Raw genomic sequence first — 21,762 nt, 5'->3', positions numbered from 1 at the left:
GGGTATGTAGTCTACGATCATTCTCTTCCGGAAGTTTCCTCAAAAGATTTGTGAACCATTCCTTCACCTCATTTGGTCATTACCTTTTTGGTCTGACAGATGTTTACGTAACCCTCCAAATGCATTGTATATTGTCAACAAACATGGCGCCACACATAGCTTAACATTAGGCTCATCATAAATCAGTTCAACCTCCAAAAATTTATTTCAACCACGTCATATAGTTTCCATCACAATCTACTCAATCGGAATGCATGATTTGCACCAGTTCTTGAAAACATGAATAAAACTAAATAAATTAGCATACAAGATGTATGTATACAGTAGAAATGACAACACGATATATAGAAAATAAGGCAATTAAATAGGAACGCACACGTCCAAAGTTACTATTTGTAAGGAAAAACAATTCACGGAATGCAAGCACCAGCCAGAAAATGTGCCAGGGGAAAAAGGTTTGTGCAAGAGTGTGCAAATGTCTGCATAATTAATCTGTGGAAATGCTTGGGATCTCCACGAAGAGAGAAGATTACGGAGCCGGTCAAAGCCACAAACATAAATGGTCCGCAACAGTGAAATGGGCTACTCTGTGTGAATTAATATAGAAGCGGAACACACCTCAATTCAAACAGTTGTCAGAAAATGAAACTTCTTAGAAAATAATTGTAAATTGACAAGTGGAAACATAGCCTATACATGATTAGCAGGCCGCACAGGTTAACTGTCCTGTTGCGTCATAATCATATTTTTTAACAGTGACATCACGTGAATTAAACTTTTTTTTTGTAAACAAAATAGCTCACACTAGGATGACCGTTAGAGCTATTTGGAACTCACACGTTAAAAAGGTTAATAATAATACCATAAAGTAGGCTTAGTTCACTTATTATTGGTCTGTGAGATAGGTGGGTATTCAGCCAGCTAATGCATCCCCTTTAGCAGTGGAGGCACCAGTTAAAATGGAATTGATTGGTTTGAGATTAGATTAGAGGAGCCCAGCATGGTTCAACACTTAGTTAGCACTGCAGTGCTACACTATCTAAACAGCTGTGAATCTGCACAGGGAAAGGGAGTGAAATGAAGGTAATTCTGACTGTAGTATTTACCAGTACCACCAAAGTCAGTTTCCCCACTCCATACAGAGGCAATGACATGGTAATAATCTGCTGGTTGGAGAGTCAGTGAGCGCTACAACACATGGAGGTGAGGTGTGTGTTTGTGTCTAGCTTAGAACTGTTGAGTCAGCTGCAAATGCACACCACACACAAAATATGCATGGTGAACACAATCTGCCATAGATTCATCATTTGGTGGGCCCTGCAGAGGCCGCGCCTCAGCAGTCAAGGGCAGACTAAACCTACCAGGTGTTACAGCTTCAGCTTGAGTGTTAAAAATAAAATAAAAAAAGGGAAATGGGGTAGAGGAGAGCGCAAGCGGGAGAAATCAAGAGAAGGGGCGAGACCAACGAGGGAGAGTGTGGGAGCACAGGCTTTAGATTACCAACTCATGTATTCAGTTTTCAGCAGCAGAGGGGACTAGCAGCAAGACCCACAAGTCAGGTTCAGTTAGATTAGCCTGCTGAAGTACACTACATGCTTGTGTAATGTATACAAAGCCCATTTGTCCAATGTTTAATGCACTAGGTTCAACAAGCAAAAGCATCCTCTAACAGGTACAGGTTTCAAGAAATATGCTCTGAGAAATGTATGTTATCATGGTCTGAGCACCAGCATTTTTCAGTGTAGTTAGAACAGTTGTGTCCCACACAATCATGTCTGTGCGTATCTGACAGGCTGGATTTTAGAACATATTAATGATGGACCCCTTGCCAGCCCACCCAGCCAAACTCGATACCCAGCCCACCAGGAGCACGCCACAGGGGTGAGTGTATGTAGGGGTGAATGTGTAGACAAGGTGGACAGGTGTGAGCCATTTCCCATAGGAGCCAGCTGCCACACCCAATACAGAGCACAGGGAGTGATTGAGCTTGTTGTACAACTACAGCAATATATCTGCCGACAAAATGGGTTCATTTGATGACGTCTCCATGTTTAGCATATTCAGGAACGCAAGTTGACAATTCCACAGGGAGAGACAAGAAGCTTAGCTATCCCAAAAAGAAGTGGAATGGGAAAGTTACGTAACAATCAAGAGTGAAAAATGGCATCGATAAAAAATAAAATAAAAACAGGCCTCCATTTTCCAGTCAGTCACATAGATGCGGATCAAAGGTCTGTGTGAGTGTGTACTGTATTCAGGTTCCCTTCACTGCTATTCTGTACAATTAGCCTCAGCCTGTACATTCATTTAGCCTCAGCCTGTACATGTACTTTCACTGTTTATTAATAATCTGTAACATTCATGATGCAGCTACGCCAGAGCAGTCACAGCCAGTGGGGACTGCTGAGAATGAACACAGTCACATGAAACATATTTGACTAAAGACCTGGAGAATACTAAGAGGTTCTTTGTGAAGCAGGCAAAAATAGACGCTTTTAACGTCTTCCTCATAATAAGGGGGGGCCCTGTCGTGGCCTCTAGGCTTGAATCCACTGACCATGGAGAAACAAAATACGTGCTTTTCATTGGTTCTGGAAATAAGAATAGAAAAGGACTGGTTGCACCAACAAAAAAATCGTAAATCGTAACAGCTGATAAAATAGGCCTGACACCTAAGACAAATATTTTTGTTTTCAGAATAAGGCTTCTCACTTAATATGGATTTATAAATAAACATTTACATCAGTGAGGAAGACCTCCAAGAAAATAAAGTTTCTCAAAAAAAGTCTAGTCTTACAAAACCAGCACACAAATGTCTTTCCCATTCTTTCTCCCTGAACTAACAATCTCTATGGTGACATGTCATATATCAGTGAGCAAAATGCATTCTTCTACTAGACTTCCTCTTTCAAAAAGCATCAGCAATTTATAGAAGCTTTCACACATGCCCTGAAGAACCATCTCTCCAGCTCAATCTGACAGTTGAGTTGAGACAAAAGCAATGGCAGGGGGAGGAAGTTTTAAATAGAACGGGAACCAGATCCATTTGTGTGCAGCTTGATAACAAACCATGAAGAGGGTGAGGGAGGGGAACAGGGGTCATAGAGTATTGAGGAGGCCGGGGCAGGCAGGCAGTCAGCTGGTAACAGTCACCATTTCCCTCCAGTCAGTACATTGTTTTAGATGTAATGACTCAAGATGTCTACCCGGTTTCCCTCCAGGGTTCACAGAACACAGATAGAGCGGGACCGGCAGTTGGTGTGTCACACAGATCGGAGTGGGTGTTTTACTGTCAAGAGCCTTCTCTTAAAACACCAGGGCCAACAGACTCCACAATAGATGGAATGCAACAGATGCTGGTCCTCATCGGCCTGGCGGCTCGCATGGAGCAATGGTCCCATACTTGTTTCCTGTAGTGCGTGTCCGGGCATTACATAACAGAGTAGAAGGAGAAGAATGTGAGGAGCCTGCTCAGTGTTCTGATTAAAGAGCATGGAGGATTAGAATTCCAACGGAACACTCAATAGCGATACTGAGAGTTCCTTTGGCCCCATGTCTTCGAACGCTAAACTAAAACAGTTTCAAGAGAATGACGAGTGTTCTGTTATGTCATGTGAATGACCGACACATTCATGTGAAAGGTTGACAATGAATGTGTCGGTTAATCTCATTACAGATAAGGTAACAGCACCAACTTAGTTCATCAATACAAATAAAACATGCATTGTTAGGCCAACTCTTCCTAACACAATATTACAGATACATTTTCAAAACGCAGATCATTAAACCATTTCAACCGGTTATTTTTCTGCTTCAATAGAGTGATCAGGGGCATGCAACTCGTTTTCCTTCACAAAGTACATTTAGTGCAACACATTCGGCAGAAAATAGCTTCAGATGACAACAGAAAGGCAATGCTATTTGGCCAGCAGCCACACATAGCTAGCTAAGTAAATTAGCTTATAATGAAAAGGCTAGGTATTTTTTTGCAAAAGCAAATGCATGATCATAATATTTCTAATGTTTATCAGAAAAATTTAGCCAGCTACATTTCCTAATGTTTTCTTCAAGTTCATCTAACATTCTGAAAAAAGAAAAAAGTACTGTGAGAAGTGGCTCCACAACAGTCAGAGCTCTGTCTGCTGATAGAACGCTGGTTCGTGAATAAAGATATTTCATTGGTAACGAGAGCTTATTATTACATTTTTTATCTGAGTTTACAAAACACATCGATATAAAAACACAAATATTTTTCATTCTGGCATTAATGTGACCCCAGAAATTAGTGTTTTAATTAAACGCATAGCCTTTGACATCTCTCCCCTCTTATAAATCTGAAATCCCCTTACCCCAGGCCGAGCTCAGATACACACACCCCCTCCCCACATATCTTCACCTTCTCTTACACAACTCACATCATGCATCTGATCTGACACAGGGCTGTGTTAACCCTATCCCCCACCTCAGGAGTTAATTACCAGGTTCATAGACACCACAGGGCAACAGACACCGCAGGGATGGTTACACACCTACCCCGTTATTTCTGGCTACAGTGTCTCTCCCCTGTATTGGCTTCAACATCGACCCTTACTGCACAGATGAACACATCTGTGTGTGTGTGTGTAGAGCTCCGCAAATCAATGCCTCTGGCTAACGATTCGCGGGACAACACACATGGGACTGTCTGGACTTCTACAAAGTACAAAAGCCATTGTATACCTCAGACCATTTCCTTGGCCACAAGCTAAAGAGATCTCCTCTACACTAGGAATATTAGGCTGTGTCATCATCCACATCCTTTGTTATATTCTGCCTCATGCCACCTTTTGGGTTACAGAGGCCAAACTGAATAGTGATCAATAACATTTGAGACAGGAAGGAGATGATCAATATATTTGGGCTGGGGACCTCAGGGGTGTCTGAGACCCAAGCACCCCACCTAACTACAGATCATTGATTCTTCCTGGATGGGCCTGATAGTTTTAGTTATTATTGTTCACCTCAGTTGGTCGGTTTCAAAAATCAATGCACATCTTGTGCTGTGAGCGAGTTGGCATTTTTCACTACATCCATGTCTGTCTGATGAGAACAATGGTAACTACTAGCTAGAGATATGTTGCTTTATGTCTCTGGAATGGATCGAATGTTTAACAAAGCATAGAAGGTTTGCACTTTGCAGTGGGGCTAGGAAGGAAATGCAATTTTCAGTGTTCACCTGCTTTCCCCACTTTGATGAATACAGATGCATGTATTAAGGATAGGATAAAGTAATCCTTCTCACCCCCCCCCCTTAAAAGATTTAGATGCACTATTGTAAAGTGGCTGTTCCACTGGATGTCATAAGGTGAATGCACCAATTTGTAAGTCGCTCTGGATAAGAGCGTCTGCTAAATGACTTAAATGTAAATGTAAATGTTAAGCTCATGGGGCTTCTAGCCCACCTAATAAAGAAATTTACCAGCCACAGTCCCTGAGAGTTACTGCTGATGTCACAGGTACTGCTGATGTCACATGGCTGTGTTATTCAGGGTGGCTCTAGGGAACAGCTGGTGGTGAATATCAAAGACAGGGCAGCTCAGCAAGTTATTGCAACAAAATTGTGGGCTGTGTGTTTTAACATGGTCAGTCGTGTATGTGTTACTCACAGTTCGTCTCGTTGCCGTTGTGATAGCACCATGGTGGCAGCAGGGGTATGTGGGCGGGGCCAGGTGTGGTCGAGCACAAGGCGTGGCTTGCAGCTGCTTCAGTTTCCCCAGTCAGAAGATCAGATCAGTTCAATCTAATGAACACCAGACACACTGACAGTGATGGCGTTCCGATGCACAACAACGACGCCGGCTGACTGGGGGATGGAGGCTCTGCCACTAACGCAGGACTCTGCCCCCCAAAAGCTCTGGCTCCAGGAACGAGACGAGGATAACGCCTGCAGTAGGGTTACCAGTCAGTTCTAAACCGCATCTGGAAAGAGAAAGAGCAGGAAGAATATGAGCATGAGAGAGAAAAGGAGAGCGAGCGGTCAGTATTATGCATGACAGACACCACATAGAACTGGGGGATGGGGACGAGAACATTTATATGACAGTAAAGATCATGTGTCTAAAGCAGAGGTGGGCACATTTTTGGACACAAGGATCGCGTCGGGATTTAGAAATTAAACGGAGGGCCAATTTTTTGGGGGGACCAAATGTTTGTTAAAATCAATTTGCAGGGCATCCCGAGCGGCGCAGCGGTCTAAGGCACTGTGCCTTAGTGCTTGAGGCGTCACTACAGACCCGGGTTCGATCCCAGGCTGTGTCACAGCTGGCCGTGACTGGGAGATCCATGAGGTTGCGCACAATTGGCCCAGCATTGCCCGAGTTAAGAGAGGGTTTGGCAGGCTGAGATTCCCTTGTCCCATCGCAATCTTAACTCCTGTGGTGGGCCGGGCGCATGCAAGCTGACACAGTCGCCAGGTGTTTCCTCCGACACATTGGTGCGGCTGGCTACCGGGTTAAACGAGCATTGTGTCAAGAAGCAGTGCGGCTTGGCTGGGTCGTGTTTTGGAGAACTCACGGCTCTCGACCGTCACCTCTCCTGCGTACAGGAGTTGCAGCGATGGGACAATTGGATACCACAAAATTGGGGAGAAAAAAGGGGTACTTCCACCAGCCCACAAGACAAAAAAAAGAAAACTACAATGTGTGCCCCTTTTTAACCTTGGTCTAAAGCCATCTCGTCACAATACTGAGAACCAGAAAGATATGGGAGGTCACAATAATGCAGCTGACCTCTTGAATCAATAGACTGTAATATACTTAAGGCTTGGTCAACACAATGTGACACCCAGCAAGAATTCAAAACATCCTCATTAGGTGAGTCACCTGTACAACTCTCCCAATAACCCCCTCTTCTAACTTCCACCACCAACAACCCACTACTCCAACCCTATGAGGTAGCCTGGTCATGTCACTGTGGCAGTTCAGTCTGGAGCCCTTGGTTCCCCCTGTAGGGAGACCCTGACACATGCAGGATAGAGAGATGACCCAGATTCATCCAGCTGAAGGCAGCCCACTTCCATTCCCATCCCAATGGCTGTCCAATAGAACAGTAGAAAGCAGGACAGACTCATGGCCGACTGTACAGCCAAATCTCCAGGCAGACCCAAACTCATTTTGGGTCTGAATTGTTTGATAACATTACAAATTAAATCAACTGACAAGGGCATCAAAACAACAGGGCTCAAATAATGAATTTAATAATTCAATCAATCGCCTTTAGTCTCATGGTTTCTAATAGAGGTCGACCGATTAATTAGGGCCAATTTCAAGTTTTCATAATCGGAAATCAGTATTTTTATTACACCGATTTAAAAAACCTTTTACACCTTTATACTTTATTTAACTAGGCAAGTCAGTTAACCTCTTAAACCTATGGGGGCGCTATGTCATTATTGGATAAAAAGACGTGCCCGTTTTAAGTGCAATATTTTGTCACGAAAAGATGCTCGACGATGCATGGAATTGACAGCCTTGGAAAGACAAAACTCTGACGTTTCCAAAAATGCAAAGATATTATCTGTGAGTGCCCCAGAACTAATGCTACAGGCGAAACCAAGATGAAGTTTCATACAGGAAATGCCCCAGATTCTGAAGGCGCTGTGTTCCAATGTCTCCTTATATGTCTGTCAATGCGCCAGGAATGAGCCTGCCCTTTGTCGTTTCTTCAAGGTGTCTGCAGCATTGTGACGTGTTTGTAGGCATATCATTGGAAGATTGACCATAAGAGACTACATTTACCAGGTGTCCGCCCGGTTTCCTGTGTCGAAATTATTGCGTAATCTGTAGGTCCATGCGCGTTTCCATTTCTTCAGAAGAGAAAGTCAACTGCCACGAAGGATTTTATCGTCGATAGATATGTGAAAAACACCTTGAGGATTGATTCTAAACATCTGTTTGCCATGTTTGTCGATATTATGGAGTTAATTTGGAAAAAGTTTGCGTTTTAAGGACTTAATATATATTTTTTTCCTTACCCAAACTTGATTAACAAAACGGAGCGATTAGTCGACACAAATAATATTTTTTGCAAAAACGGAACATTTGCTATCTAACTGAGAGTCTCCTCATTGAAAACATCTGAAGTTCTTCAAAGGTAAATGATTTTATTTGAATCCTTTTCTGGTTTTTGTGAAAATGTTGCATGCTGAAAGAGAGGCATAATCCTATGCTAGGTTATCAATACTGTTACACAAATGCTTGTTTAGCTATGGTTCAAAAGCATATTTTGAAAATCTGAGGTGACAGTGTTGATAACAAAAGGCTAAGCTTGACAGCAAATCGATTAATTTCATTTGCGATTTTCATGAATAGTTAACGTTGTGTTATGCTAATGAGCTTGCGGATAGATTTACACAATCCTGATAGTTTTTTTTCCGTAGCTAAATGTGACGCAGAAAACGGAGCGATTTGTCCTAAACAAATAATCTTTCATGAAAAACTGAACATTTGCTATCCGAGAGACTCCTCATTGAAAACATCTGAAGTTCTTCAAAGGTAAATGATTTTATTTGAATGCTTTTCTGGTTTTTGTGAAAATGTTGCCTGCTGAATGCTAACGCTAAATGCTACGCTAAATGCTACGCTAGCTATCAATACTGTTACACAAATGCTTGTTTTGCAATGGTTGAGAAGCATATTTTGAAAATCTGAGGTGACAGTGTTGATAACAAAAGGCTAAGCTTGAGAGCAAATAGATCAATTTCATTTCATTTGCGATTTTCATGAATAGTTAACGTTGCGTTATGGTAATGAGCTTGAGGCTGTAGTCACAATACCGGATCCGGGATGGCTCGACGCAAGAAGTTAAGAACACATTATTTTCAATGACGGCCTAGGAACGGTAGGTTAACTGCCTTGTTCAGGGGCAGAACGACCGATTTTTACCTTGTCAGCTCGGGGATTCAATCTTGCAACCTTACAGTTAACTAGTCCAACGCTCTAACCACCTGATTACATTGCACTCCACGAGGAGCCTGCCTGTTACACGAATGCAGTAAGCCAAGGTATGTTGCTAGCAAGCATTCACCTTTTTGGGACAGGGGGCAGCATTTTCACACTTGGATGAATAACGTGACCTGAGTGAACCGCCTCCTACTCTGTCCCAGATGCTAATATATGCATATTATTATTGGATAGAAAACACTGACATTTCTAAAACTGTTTGAATGATGTCTGTGAGTATAACAGAACTCATATGGCAGGCGAAAACCTGAGAAGAAAATCCAACCAGGAAGTGGGAGGTTTGTAGTTTTTCAAAGCTTGGCCTACAGAGTACACATTGAGATATGGATGAGGTTACACTTCCTATGGCTTCCACGAGATGTCAACTGTCTTGAAACTTGAAATGAGGATTCTACATTTAAGGAGGGGCTCATGAGACCGGTTTGAGTCAGTGGTCTGGCAGAGAGCCTCGGTCTCATGACGCGCGCTCCGGACAGAGTTACCTCTGGTTCCAGTGCCTTTTCTGAAGACAAAGCAATTCTCCGGTTGGAACATTATTGATATTATATGTTAAAAACATGCTAGCGATAGATTCCATAAATCGTTTGACATGTTTCTAAAAGGACTGTAACGGAACCTTTCGAGTTTTGTCTGGACGAAGTATCTACGCCTCATGAAGATGGATTACTGGGCTGAACACGCTAACAAAAAGTGGCTATTTGGACATAAATGGAACAAAATCAGTCATTTATTGTCGAACTGGGATTCCTGGGAGTGCCTTCTGATGAAGATCAAAGGTAAGTGAATATTTATGGTGTTATTTCTAACTTTGTTGATTCCAAAATGGCAGCTATTCCTCTGGCTGTTTTGGGTTCTGAGCGCAGTTCAAATTATGCTTTTTCCGTAAAGTTTTTTTAAAAATCTGGCACAGCGGTTGCATTAAGGAGAAGCATAGCTTTAATTCTGTGAATAACACTAGGATCTTTAATCAATGTTTATTATGAGTGTTTCTGCAAAAAAAATCACCGGATATTTTGGAATCAAAACATTACTGCACGTAAGGCACCAATGTAAACAGATTTTTGGATATAAATATGCACATTATCCAACAAAACATACATGTATTGTGCAACATGTCCTATGAGTGTCATCTGATGATCAAAGGTTAGGGATTCATTTTATCTATATTTCTGCTTTTTGTGACTCCGATCTTTGGCTGGAAAAATGTGTGTTTTTTGACTTGGCGGTGATCTAACATAATAATATGTTGTGCATTAGCTGTAAAGCATTTTTTGGACATGGGGCGGCAGCGTAGCCTAGCCTGGTTAGAGCGTTGGACTAGTAACCGGAAGGTTGCGAGTTCAAACCCCCTAGCTGACAAGGTACAAATCTGTCGTTCTGCCCCTGAATAGGCAGTTAACCCACTGTTCCCAGGCCGTCATTGAAAATAAGAATAGTTCTTAACCGACTTGCCTGGTTAAATAAAGTTAAAATGAAAAAAGATTAACAAGATGTTTATCTTTCATTTGCTGTATTGGACTTGTTAACCTCTCTAGGGTAGGGGGCAGCATTAAGAATTTTGGATGAAAAGCATGCCCAAATTAAACAGCCTGCTACTCGGGCCCAGAAGATATGCATATAACTGGTAGATTTGAAAAGAAAACACTAAAGTTTCCAAAACTGTTAAAATAGTGTCTGAGTATGGCAGCACTGATTTGGCAGGCGAAACCCTGAGAAAAATCAATTCAGGAAGTAGGTTTTTTTGTTGGTTTTGTAGTTTTCTATTCAATGCCATTACAGTATCCATTGAATTAGGGCTCAATAGGCAGTTCCTATGTCTTCCACTAGATGTCAGTCTTCGCAGAGCTTTTTCATGCGCAATCCCGAGAGAGTGCATTTCTTGTTTACCTTTTATATTGATGACATTGTCTGGTTGAAATATTATAGAACATTTAGGCTAAAAACATAGTTTGACATGTTTCTATGAACTTTACGGATACAATTTGGATGTTGTCTGCCTGTTTCAACTGCGTTTGAGCATGTGGATTACTGAAGAAAACGCGAACAAAACAAACGTTTTTTGGATATAACGAGAATTTATCGTACAAAATTAACATTTACTGAGTAAATTAATGTCTTCTGATTGCCACGATATGAAGATCAAAGGTAAGGGATTAATTTTCTCTCTATTTCTAAGTTTTTGTAACACTTCTGCTTGGCTGGTTACTGTTATGTAATAATTTGTCAACTGGGCTGTGTTCTGGGCTAGGTATGCTTTCGTCGAAAAGCATTTTATAAATCTGACACCGTGGTTGGATTAACAAGAAGTTCATCTTTAAACCTATGTAAAATGTTTTGTTTTCTGACTTTTTATAATGAGCATTATTGTATTTGGCGCTCTGTAATCTCACTGGATGTCGGCCAGATGGGACGCTAGCATCCCACATACCCTAGAGGAGGTTAATGTGTGAAAGTTACATATTTCTAAATAATATTTTAGAATTTCGCGTGCTGCCTTTTCAGCAGAACCCCTGAGCTAGAAAGGTTAAACTTATCTTATAAAAAAAATCTAATCAATCATAATCACCTCATCTAGCGTGTCCTGCGTTGCATATAATCGATGCGGTGCGCATTTGTGAAAAAGAACTGTCGTTGCTCCAATGTGTACCTAACCATAAAAATCAAAGCCTTTCTTAAAATCAATACACAGAAGTATATATTTTTAAACCTTCATATTTAGCTCAAATAAGTCCAGGTTAGCAGGCAATATTAACCAGGTGAAATTGTGTCAGAGTATATGCAACAGTTTGGGCCGCCTGGCTCATTAAAAATAATTTTAGAATAATAATGACATAACATTGAAGGTTGTACAATGTAACAATAATATTTAGACTTAGGGATGCCACCCGTTAGATGGCGGTTATGATATCGTTTAGGACCTTGAGCATGGCTGAGGTGCAACAATGACCAGCTCTGAAAGCAGATTGCATAAAGGAGAAGGTACAGTGGGATTTGAAATGGTCGTAATCTGTTGACTTGGCTTTCGAAGACCTTAGAAAGGCAGGGGAGAATAGATATAGGTCAGTAGCAACTTGGGTCTAGAGTGCGGCAGCTTTCCAATCTTTGGGAATCTCAGACGATATGAAAGAGAGGTTGAACAGGAAAGTAATAGGGGTAGCAACAATTTCGGCAGATAATATTAAAAAAGAGAGGGCCCAGATTGTTTAGCCCGGCTGATTTGTAGGGGTCCAGGTTTTGCAGTTCTTTAAGAACATCAGCTATCTGGATTTGGGTGAAGGAGAAATGGGGGAGGCTTGGGTGAGTTGCTGTGGGGAGTGCAGGGCTGTTGGCCGGGGTAGGGGTAGCCAGGAGGAAAGCATGGCCAGCCGTAGAAAAATACTTATTGAAATTCTCAATTATAGTGGATTTATCAGTGGTGACAGGGTTTCCTAGCCTCAGTGCAGTTCGCAGCTTGGAGGTGCTCTTATTCTCAATTTACATTTTACATTTAAGTAATTTAGCAGACGCTCTTATCCAGAGCGACTTACAATGGACTTTAGTGTCCCAGAACCTTTTCTTCTTGAAAAAGCTAGCCTTAGCTTTCCTAACTGCCTGTGTATATTTGTTCCCGACTTCCCTGAAAAGTTGCATATCACAGGGGCTATTTGATGCTAATGCAGAACGCCACAGGATGTTTTTGTGCTGGTCAAGGGCAGTCAGGTCTGGAGTGAATCAAGGGCTATATCTGTTCCTGGTTCTACATTTTTTGAAAGGGGCATGCTTATTTAAGGTTAAGAAATAACTTTTAAAAGAATAACCAGGCATCCTCTGACGGAATGAGGTCAATATCCTTCCAGGATACCCGGGCCAGGTCGACTAAAAAGGCCTGCTCGCTGAAGTGTTTTAGGGAGCGTTTGACAGTGATGAGGGGTAGTCGTTTGACCGCGGACCCATTATGGACGCAGGCAATGAATGAACAACGAACACTTATTTTAATATAATACAATAAATAATGTAACATGTTCAATTTGGTTTAAATAATGCAAAAAAAAGTTAGAAGTAAAAGTGCAATATGTGCCATGTAAAAAAACAAACGTTTAAGTTCCTTGCGCATTACATATGAATAGTTCCTTTTAATAATAATAATAATAATAATAATAATACTTGAGTCTTCAATATTCCCAGTTTTAGGCTGTAGTTATTCTAGGACTATTCCTCTCTATACCATTTGTATTTCATAGACCTTTGACTATTGGATGTTCTTATAGGCACTAAAGTTATTTCCAGCCTAATCTCAGGAGTTGATAGGCTTGACGTCATAAACAGCACCGTGATTCAAGCATTACGAAAAGCTGCTGGCAAACAGAAGAAAGTGCTGTTTGAATGAATGCTTACGAGCCTGCTGCTGCCTTCCACCGCTCAGTCAGACCGCGCTATCAAATATCAAGACTTAATTATAAAAACACAGAAATACGAGCCCTAGGTAATGAATAATGGTATAAAAAAATAAAAAAAAAGATTACCGATTATGAATCGGCCCGAATTAAAATCGGCCATTCCGATTAATCTGTCGACATCTAGTTGTAACCTACTGGAAGATCATTCAATTACATTCCATATATTAGTCAGTCAATTTCCACCTGTTGCTTTTTTGCAAGAGAAAGGGAACCCTTTGACAGAGCAGCAAGAGTAGTACCTACATCACATCTAGAGACAAAACGTATAAAAGCAGAGGTTGCCTAGTCAATAGATTAGGGCTGTCCCTAACAACAAAACATCTTGGTTGACCGAGATCTGTTCTTTCGACCAATTGATTGGTAGACATTTTTTTAAATGTGTATTTTTTCATATATAGACACACCCTATGTTACAATAAAATCCACTATATGTAGGTTACTGTCTGATGCTTAAGCACAGCAATTAAAAACTGAGACAAATTAAAGGAGTCAGAGTTTATTGCTTTACCTAGAAAACAACAAAATCCTGTTCCAGACCCGCCCCCTCTTCCTGCTGGTGGCATTCCCAGATTCTGCCATTAGGCAACTTCTAGTTGACGGTATCAGCAGTTGGTGGACTTGACACTGGTGTAGCAGGGCAGTCAGAACTGGCTGTCAGCAGCAGAGAGCTAGAGGAAAGATACATGGGGCTTTGGCTTTGAACTCTGCTGTGAATGTGATGTGCACTGGGCACCACCTGACCTATGAACACTGATGTCATCACCATGCCAGCGGTAACCACCCTGTCATAATACACTGACTGCAGGTGGAAAGTCTCAGGAGTTTATTCAGTGAGGTGAATCGTTCACAACTTTACAGATAGAACACTGCATTGGTTGCTCCCATGTGTCATACACTCCAGGCAGGGGCTACATGGCTGGCAACAGGAAAGCAGTAGGCTTGCTCTGGATAAGAGCCTGCAAAATGGACTGTAGGGCAATCTAACATGTTGATTTCCCAAAACTAGATGTTTTTTTTTACTATTAATAGCTAGCTTCTGTATGTAATTTTTGTATCGTGGTCGACATTGCACTTTACCATTCTAATTACAGTGTTGTCTGTAGTAAGTACACTGTTGGAGCTAGTGTTGTCGCAATACCAAAGGTACAATACCAGGCCAAGTATCACAATACCATGTAGTATTGCGATAACAGAGAAAAAATAATAATCTGTTCTAGTGTTCTGTTCGCCACGTCCCCCAGAAGCTTGTTCACGTTTTCTAAACGTTCTGCTCAAAAACTGGTCACTGAAATTCACAATCCACACGCAATAGAACACATTGAAATTCACTTCATATTGTACAGAGTATAATAGGAAAATGCATAGAATGGCTGATTTGCCAATATTTGTTAACCTCTCTGCGTACCGAACCCGTTACCGGGATTAAATTCGACAACATACCGTGATCGCTACATAAATAGTCATTAAACATTCATGGAAATACAAGTGTCTCACATGGGTCAAAAGCCTAGAATCTTGCCAATTCAACTGCATTGTCAGGTTTAAAAAAGGATTTACTGCGAAAGAATATAATGCGACTATCCGAGAACAAAGCCCCATAAATTTAAAAAAACTACACTGCTCAAAACAATAAAGGGAACACTTAAACACCACAATGTAACTCCAAGTCAATCACACTTCTGTGAAATCAAACTGTCCACCTAGGAAGCAACACTGATTGACAATAAATTTCACATGCTGTTGTGCAAATGGAATAGACAACAGGTGGAAATTATGGGCAATTAGCAAGACACCCCCAATAAAGGAGTGGTTCTGCATGTGGTATCACAGACCATTTCTCAGTTCCTATGCTTCCTGGCTGATGTTTTGGTCACTTGAGTGCTGGCGGTGCTTTCACTCTAGTGGTAGCATGAGACGGAGTCTACAACCCACACAAGTGGCGCAGGTAGTGCAGTTCATCCAGGATGGCACATCAATGCGAGCTGTGGCAAGAAGGTTTGCTGTGTCTGTCAGCGTAGTGTCCAGAACATGGAGGCACTACCAGGAGACAGGCCAGTACATCAGGAGACGTGGAGGAGGCCGTAGGAGGGCAACAACCCAGCAGCAGGACTGCTACCTCTGCCTTTGTGCAAGGAGGAGCACTGCCAGAGCCCTGCAAAATGACCTCCAGCAGGCCACAAATGTGCATGTGTCTGCTCAAACTGTCAGAAACAGACTCCATGAGGGTGGTATGAGGGCCCGACGTCCACAGCTGGGGGTTGTGCTTACAGCCCAACACCGTGCAGGACGTTTGGCATTTGCCAGAGAACACCAAGATTGGCAAATTCGCCACTGGTGCCCTGTGCTCTTCACAGATGAAAGCAGGTTCACATTGAGCACATGTGACAGTATGGAGACGCGGTGGAGAATGTTATGCTGCCTGCAACATCCTTCAGTATGACTGGTTTGGAGGTGGGTCAGTCACAGTGTGGGGTGGTATTTCTTTGGGGGGTGGGGCACGGCCCTCCATGTGCTCGCCAGAGGTAGTCTGACTGCCATTAGGTACCGAGATGAGATCCTCAGACCCCTTGTGAGACCATATTACGGTGCGGTTGGCCCTGGTTTCCTCTTAATGCAAGACAATGCTAGACCTCATGTGGCTGGAGTGTGTCACCAGTTCCTGCAAAAGTAAGGCATTGATGCTATGGATTGGCCTGCCCGGTCCCCAGACCTGAATCCAATTGAGCACATCTGGGACATCATGTCTCGCTCCATCCACCAACGCCATGTTGCACCACAGACTGTCCAGGAGTTGGCTGATGCTTTAGTCCAGGTCTGGGAGGAGATCCCTCAGGAGACCATCCGCCACCTCATCAGGAGCATGCCCAGGCGTTGTAGGGAGGTCATACAGGCACGTGAAGGCCACACGCACTACTGAGCCTCATTTTGACTTGTTTTAAGGACATTACATCAAAGTTGGATCAGCCTGTAGTGTGGTTTTCCACTTTAATTCTGAGTGTGACTCCAAATCCAGACCTCCATGGGTTGATAAATTTGATTTCCATTGATAATGTGTTTGATTTTGTTGTCAGATTCAACTATGTAAAGAAAAGTATTTAATAAGAATATTTCATTCATTCAGATCTAGGATGTGTTATTTTAGTGTTCCCTTTATTTTTTTGAGCAGTGTATATCAAATCAGTATGGCGACTAAGTCAGGGAAAGCTAAATCTAAGTCTAGATATACAGATGTACACACAATTTTAGAAGAAATTGATCGAGAGACACAAGTGAGACAGATGGTTGGAGGATGATTAACTTAGCAATTCCCAAATGGAGGAATTTTTTTTGAACGGAGAGGACATCATTTTGGACTGGTAAGTTCTTCATGCTAATGCAGTTTGAAATTAATAATATAAAATATTAGTGATTCTTTACAATTTTAGTAGCAATATATCAAAATGTAATGTAATGAAATGTGAGATGCACGCGTCTGCCGCCAAACCCCACCTCCACATGAAACAGCCTATTTGAGGCTGTTGAGGGTAGGGCAGGCCCACAACAAATGGCCAAAGAGACATGGAGACGGTAGATACAGCTGGTCTGTTGTAATATAAGAGACAGTAGAACTAGCTGAAATGTCGTAATATAAATGAGACAGTAGATCTAGCAGGTCTATAATAATATATTCAACCTTATGTTCCCCGTACTCTATATATATCTGTTTATTATACCTGTTGATACAGGACTCATATGTGAAACTATTCTAACTGAACATGTTCTTTCACAGTGACAGTGACTCCGAATGGGAGCCCCCAGTGCCAAGGCGTCCATCCCCCACTGAAGCTGGTTCATCCAGCTCCTGCCACAAGTGGTGTTCATATGCCCAAATGTATTTCTGCAGGCATGGATGTGCCTGCAGGGGGCAAAAGAGGGCCAAAAGGGCACAGCATGGAGGCGTCGTTGTGTTCTTTGCAAAATGAAGTCGCCAATCACCTGCACCACATGCTTGGTGACCCTCTGCTTTACAGCAGAAAGCGACTGCTATGGCACATGGCATCAGAAGCACAATATTGTGTAGAGGACTGAGGGTCTTCCAAATATTGATAGTGTATAAATAGTTAACCTTATTATTATTTTTTATTTTTTTAATGTATTTTGTGTTTTTTGGAGGGGTGTGTTAGAATACCATTTTGGTAGTTTGTATATAGTTATTTGCTTCAAATTGTATAACTTTACCAATTCGGCCACTTGGGTACATTTGGGCAACTTGTGTTCGACACCTGGGTGACATCATGCTAAATGTCATGTAGCTCACCGATTCCTGAAGTTATCAATCTGAAACTTTGCACACCTACAGTTGCCCTCGTGTTATCCATAAAAATGATCTCCAGCATCCTATTCTAGTACATGTGAAAGATACTACAGCAATAAAAAACAGAAAATGTATGCTCTTTCTTTCTCTTTTCTTCCATCAGATCTACTGTGTTATATTCTCCAACATTCAATGAACATTTCCACAAACTTCAGAATGTTTCCATTCAAATGATACCAAGAATATGCATATCCTTGCCTCTGGGGCTGAGCTACAGGCAGTTAGATTAGGGTGTCTTCAGGTGGAAATTGAGAACAAAGGGTTGCAGCCATAAGAGGTTAACCTCCTGCTCCTACCTGACACGCAGGCGACCCATCTAGACATCTGGAAATGCAAATGCGCTACGCTAAATGCTAATAGTACTAGTTAAAACTCAAACGTTCATTAAAATACACATGCAGGGTATTGAATTAAAGCTACACTCGTGAATCCAGGCAACAAGATTTTTTAAATGCTTTTTGGCGAAAGCATGAGAAGCTATTATCTGATAGCATGTAACACCCCAAAAGACCCGCAGGGGACGTAAACAAAATAATTAGCATAGTCGTCGCTACACAAACCGCACAAATAAAATATAAAACATTCATTACCTTTGACCATCTTTGTTGGCACTCCTAGATGTCCCATAATGACTATTGGGTCTTTTTTTCGATTAAATCGGTCCATATATAGCCTAGATATCGATCTATGAAGACTGTGATAAACGGGGGGAAAAAATAGCGTCTTGTAACGTCATTTTTTTAATTAAAAAAAGTTGACGATAAACTTTCACAAAACACTTCGAAATACTTTTGTAATGCAACTTTAGGTATTAGTACACGTTAATAAGCGATCAAATTGATCACAAGGCGATGTATATTCTTTAGCTGTCCGTCTGGAAATAACGTCCGGGTAAATCTCAACCAAAATATCCAGTCGGAGACTTGAACAAATGGCTTGTCTCTTCTTCGTTTGACCAAGAAACAAAGCCTAGGCAAATGACAAGACTGTTGACATCGTGTGGAAGCTGTAGCTATTGCAACCTCAGCCCCATTTATTGTGGTTCGCCTTTATCAATGGGTTGAAGTGGCGAATGGATATATATTTCCATTTTCAGTGATCAGATTTTCCTGCGCTTTTCGATGAAACGCACGTTCTGTTATAGTCACAGCCGTGATTTAACCAGTTTTATAAACGGCTGAGTGTTTTCTATCCACACATACTAATCATATGCATATACTATATTCCTGGCATGAGCAGCAGGGCGCTGAAATGTTGCGCGATTTTTAACAGAATGTTCGAAAAAGTAGGGGGTAGGAGTAACTGGTTAAGTGACTTGCCTAGTTGAATAAAGGTTTAAATATATATATATTTTTTTAATGAAATCACCAAATTAGTGTCCAAAAGTACAGATTTCCAATTGTTATGAAAACTTGAAATCGGCCCTAATTAATCAGCCATTCCAATTAATCGGTCAACCTCCGGTAAGGAATCAATATTCTAAGAATGCCTCAATTCACAGGGAAACTTGTGTGGTCAACACTCCACTGACAATAAAAACAGGAAAACAGTGTTTGAAAACATCTAAGTAATGTCAATAACTGTTATAAAAAAAGCAGGGTTTGTGATTGTTACGGATACAGGTATCCTGTGGGGTGTGTGTGTATGTGTCCTGTGTTCTTTTCTCTCCTTCTCCCCTCAGGTGAAAATCACTCCCCAATCAGTCACCAATCAATCATCAATCAGAAGACATCTCCTCCTGTTTCCTACCCAATCACAGTTCCTTTCCCTTGGTTTAAAAACCCAGTTGGTTTGGTCTAGATCTCAATCTCTGTAAATGCCATATGTCTGTAGATCACGCTGTTTCACCCTCTCCTACTATGTCTGTATCGCTCTTTATGTATTGAGCTCTGTTTGACCACCTCCATATCACTTTTTGGTTATGGCGTTTGTGTTTGTTTGCTGGTGGGAAAGGGGGAACCAAGACAAGTCGCCCATGGGCATACACTACCCGTAGGTAAACTTTGTTAAAAACACTAGATAAAACTGGGCGGACCACCCACTGTATTTTTGGTTAGTTAGTGGTTGTTGAAATAGGCTAGTCTAGGTTAGGGGTGTTTTGGATGCTTTGTTTCTTTCCTTGGGTCCAGCTCAGACCCTTTTCCTGCTCCCCCCCCACATTACCGTGTGTTTTCTAATAAACCATGTGCTTGACTAATGTAGTTGTCTGTGGTTATTTCGTTCTCACTTGTACTTTTTCACTATTATAATTTGCATGAGTTATGTTAGGGGTCTCGTTACCATCTCCCCTAGACTGTCGGGCCAAAAGGGATTCGTAACGGTGATGCAAGTTCTCACAGCCTTCAGTGAGGTGTAGGTGAATTTACAATATCTTGATTTACAATCAACTAAGACTAGCAGGCTAGTTGACATCTGATTATAAATGTAAGAATAATGAAAGCAGCAAGCAGATTGATATGCTATTGTAGTCCTACAGTTAAAGATCAAAATCTAGAGAGATGTAAGCATGAGTCAGCAGGCTAACAGAACCCAGCAAATAACCGTTGAATTTCTTCAACATCTTAATTCTTACAATAGTAATGTACACTGATATTGCATTTTGTCAATGCCTTTCTGAAGTCCAACAAAGCCATGAACAAAGGAATGGCAAATGCTTCAGGGGTACACTTCTATGGAATGATGGAAACAATGGGTGGCGCACACGTGCTATTTAGCAGCATGTAGTATTTAGCAGCTCTACCATACTGTGCCAAACAAAGAATACAGCAATAGGGATTTTGAAGAATCCCTGCCCGGGGGCAAGGCCAATATCACTGCATTCCCTATCCCAGATTCCCACATCCAAGTACCAATCACAATAGCATGATTCCTTTGCTGTCGCCACCCCCACAACAATCCAAATTGGCTTTGAATATAGAGTACATTAAATGTTGAAGCCCTGGGCCTGTACTCAAAGTCTCTCGGTTTAGGAAAATGATCTAGGATTAGGTCTCCTGTCTATTTGAAAAGCTAAACTGATCCTAGATCAGCACTAGCTTTATGAATGCAGGGCCCTGACGACCTCTCGTCTGTCACCTGACTGCTGTGGTTATTGGATGAATAATCGGTAAAGGCCAGGGCTCTACAGTGCGACCATTTTACTTGCATATGCGCCAAAATATTTTGCTGTGGGACCTGGAATTTTTATTTAGGAGCACCAGCACATGTGGAAAAGTTTAAATAAATTGTTGCAATGATTACTTCCCTATGCCATGGAGAATACAGTGACCACAGATTGGCACTCATCCTGGCACTCATCCTTGCATCACTACTAGAAAGAAAATGTGTCACCTCTTTTTCAAATGGGCTCCAACAATTCTTTAGCCCTAGTCATAAGGGATAAGTCTTACTGGGGGTGGTCGGGTAATGTAATTACGTGCACAAAACACCGTCATTTTAGTCCCATCCGAATCTGCCATGTCATTCATTTTTACATGGCAGGAGCGTAATAATTCAAACCAGAATAACACAGTTTTTGGGCAAACTCCGAGGTCCTCTGATAATGCTAGTCCCGCGTGAATCAACATTAGAGAAATTTCTGAGATTCACAGGTGTTGCTCACAGTTTGATTAATTGAACAAAATGCTATGCATAGCTTATATATGAAGGGCCTACATGTATCAACGTTCAGTGAATGCTATTATTTACAGTACCAGTCAAAAGTTGACACCTACTCATTCCAGGATATCAACTATGAAATAACACGTATGGAATCACGCAGTAACCAACAAAGTGTTAAACAAAACAGAATATTTGAGGTTCTTCAAAGTAGCCACCCTATTGCCTTTATAAACAGCTTCGCACACTCATTCTCACAACCTGGAATGCATTTATATGAACAGGTCTGCCATGTTAGAAGTTCATTTGTTGAAATGAGTTTCAGCCAAATAATGTGTTTCAGCCAAATCAGTTGTGTTCTGACAAGGTAGGGTTG

The 21,762-nt window shown here is 41.6% G+C and overlaps 1 protein-coding gene across 3 annotated transcripts in view; it reads right to left on the bottom strand.

The window, feature by feature from the left end:
* Window positions 1–21,762, bottom strand: part of LOC124005015 (lissencephaly-1 homolog A) — an 83,790-nt gene that overhangs the window by 45,723 nt on the left and 16,305 nt on the right. For all 3 annotated transcript variants that reach the window (XM_046313846.1, XM_046313845.1, XM_046313847.1), the window contains exon 2: window positions 5,646–5,958. In XM_046313846.1, the coding sequence (XP_046169802.1) occupies window positions 5,646–5,677 (32 nt within the window). In that variant the 5' untranslated portion in view covers window positions 5,678–5,958. The remainder of the gene's footprint in view (window positions 1–5,645; window positions 5,959–21,762) is intronic.

This window comes from Oncorhynchus gorbuscha, linkage group LG19 (assembly GCF_021184085.1).
Source record: "Oncorhynchus gorbuscha isolate QuinsamMale2020 ecotype Even-year linkage group LG19, OgorEven_v1.0, whole genome shotgun sequence".
In the NCBI taxonomy this organism is placed as follows: Eukaryota; Metazoa; Chordata; class Actinopteri; order Salmoniformes; family Salmonidae; genus Oncorhynchus; species Oncorhynchus gorbuscha.
This window is presented reverse-complemented; position numbering and strand designations above follow the sequence as displayed.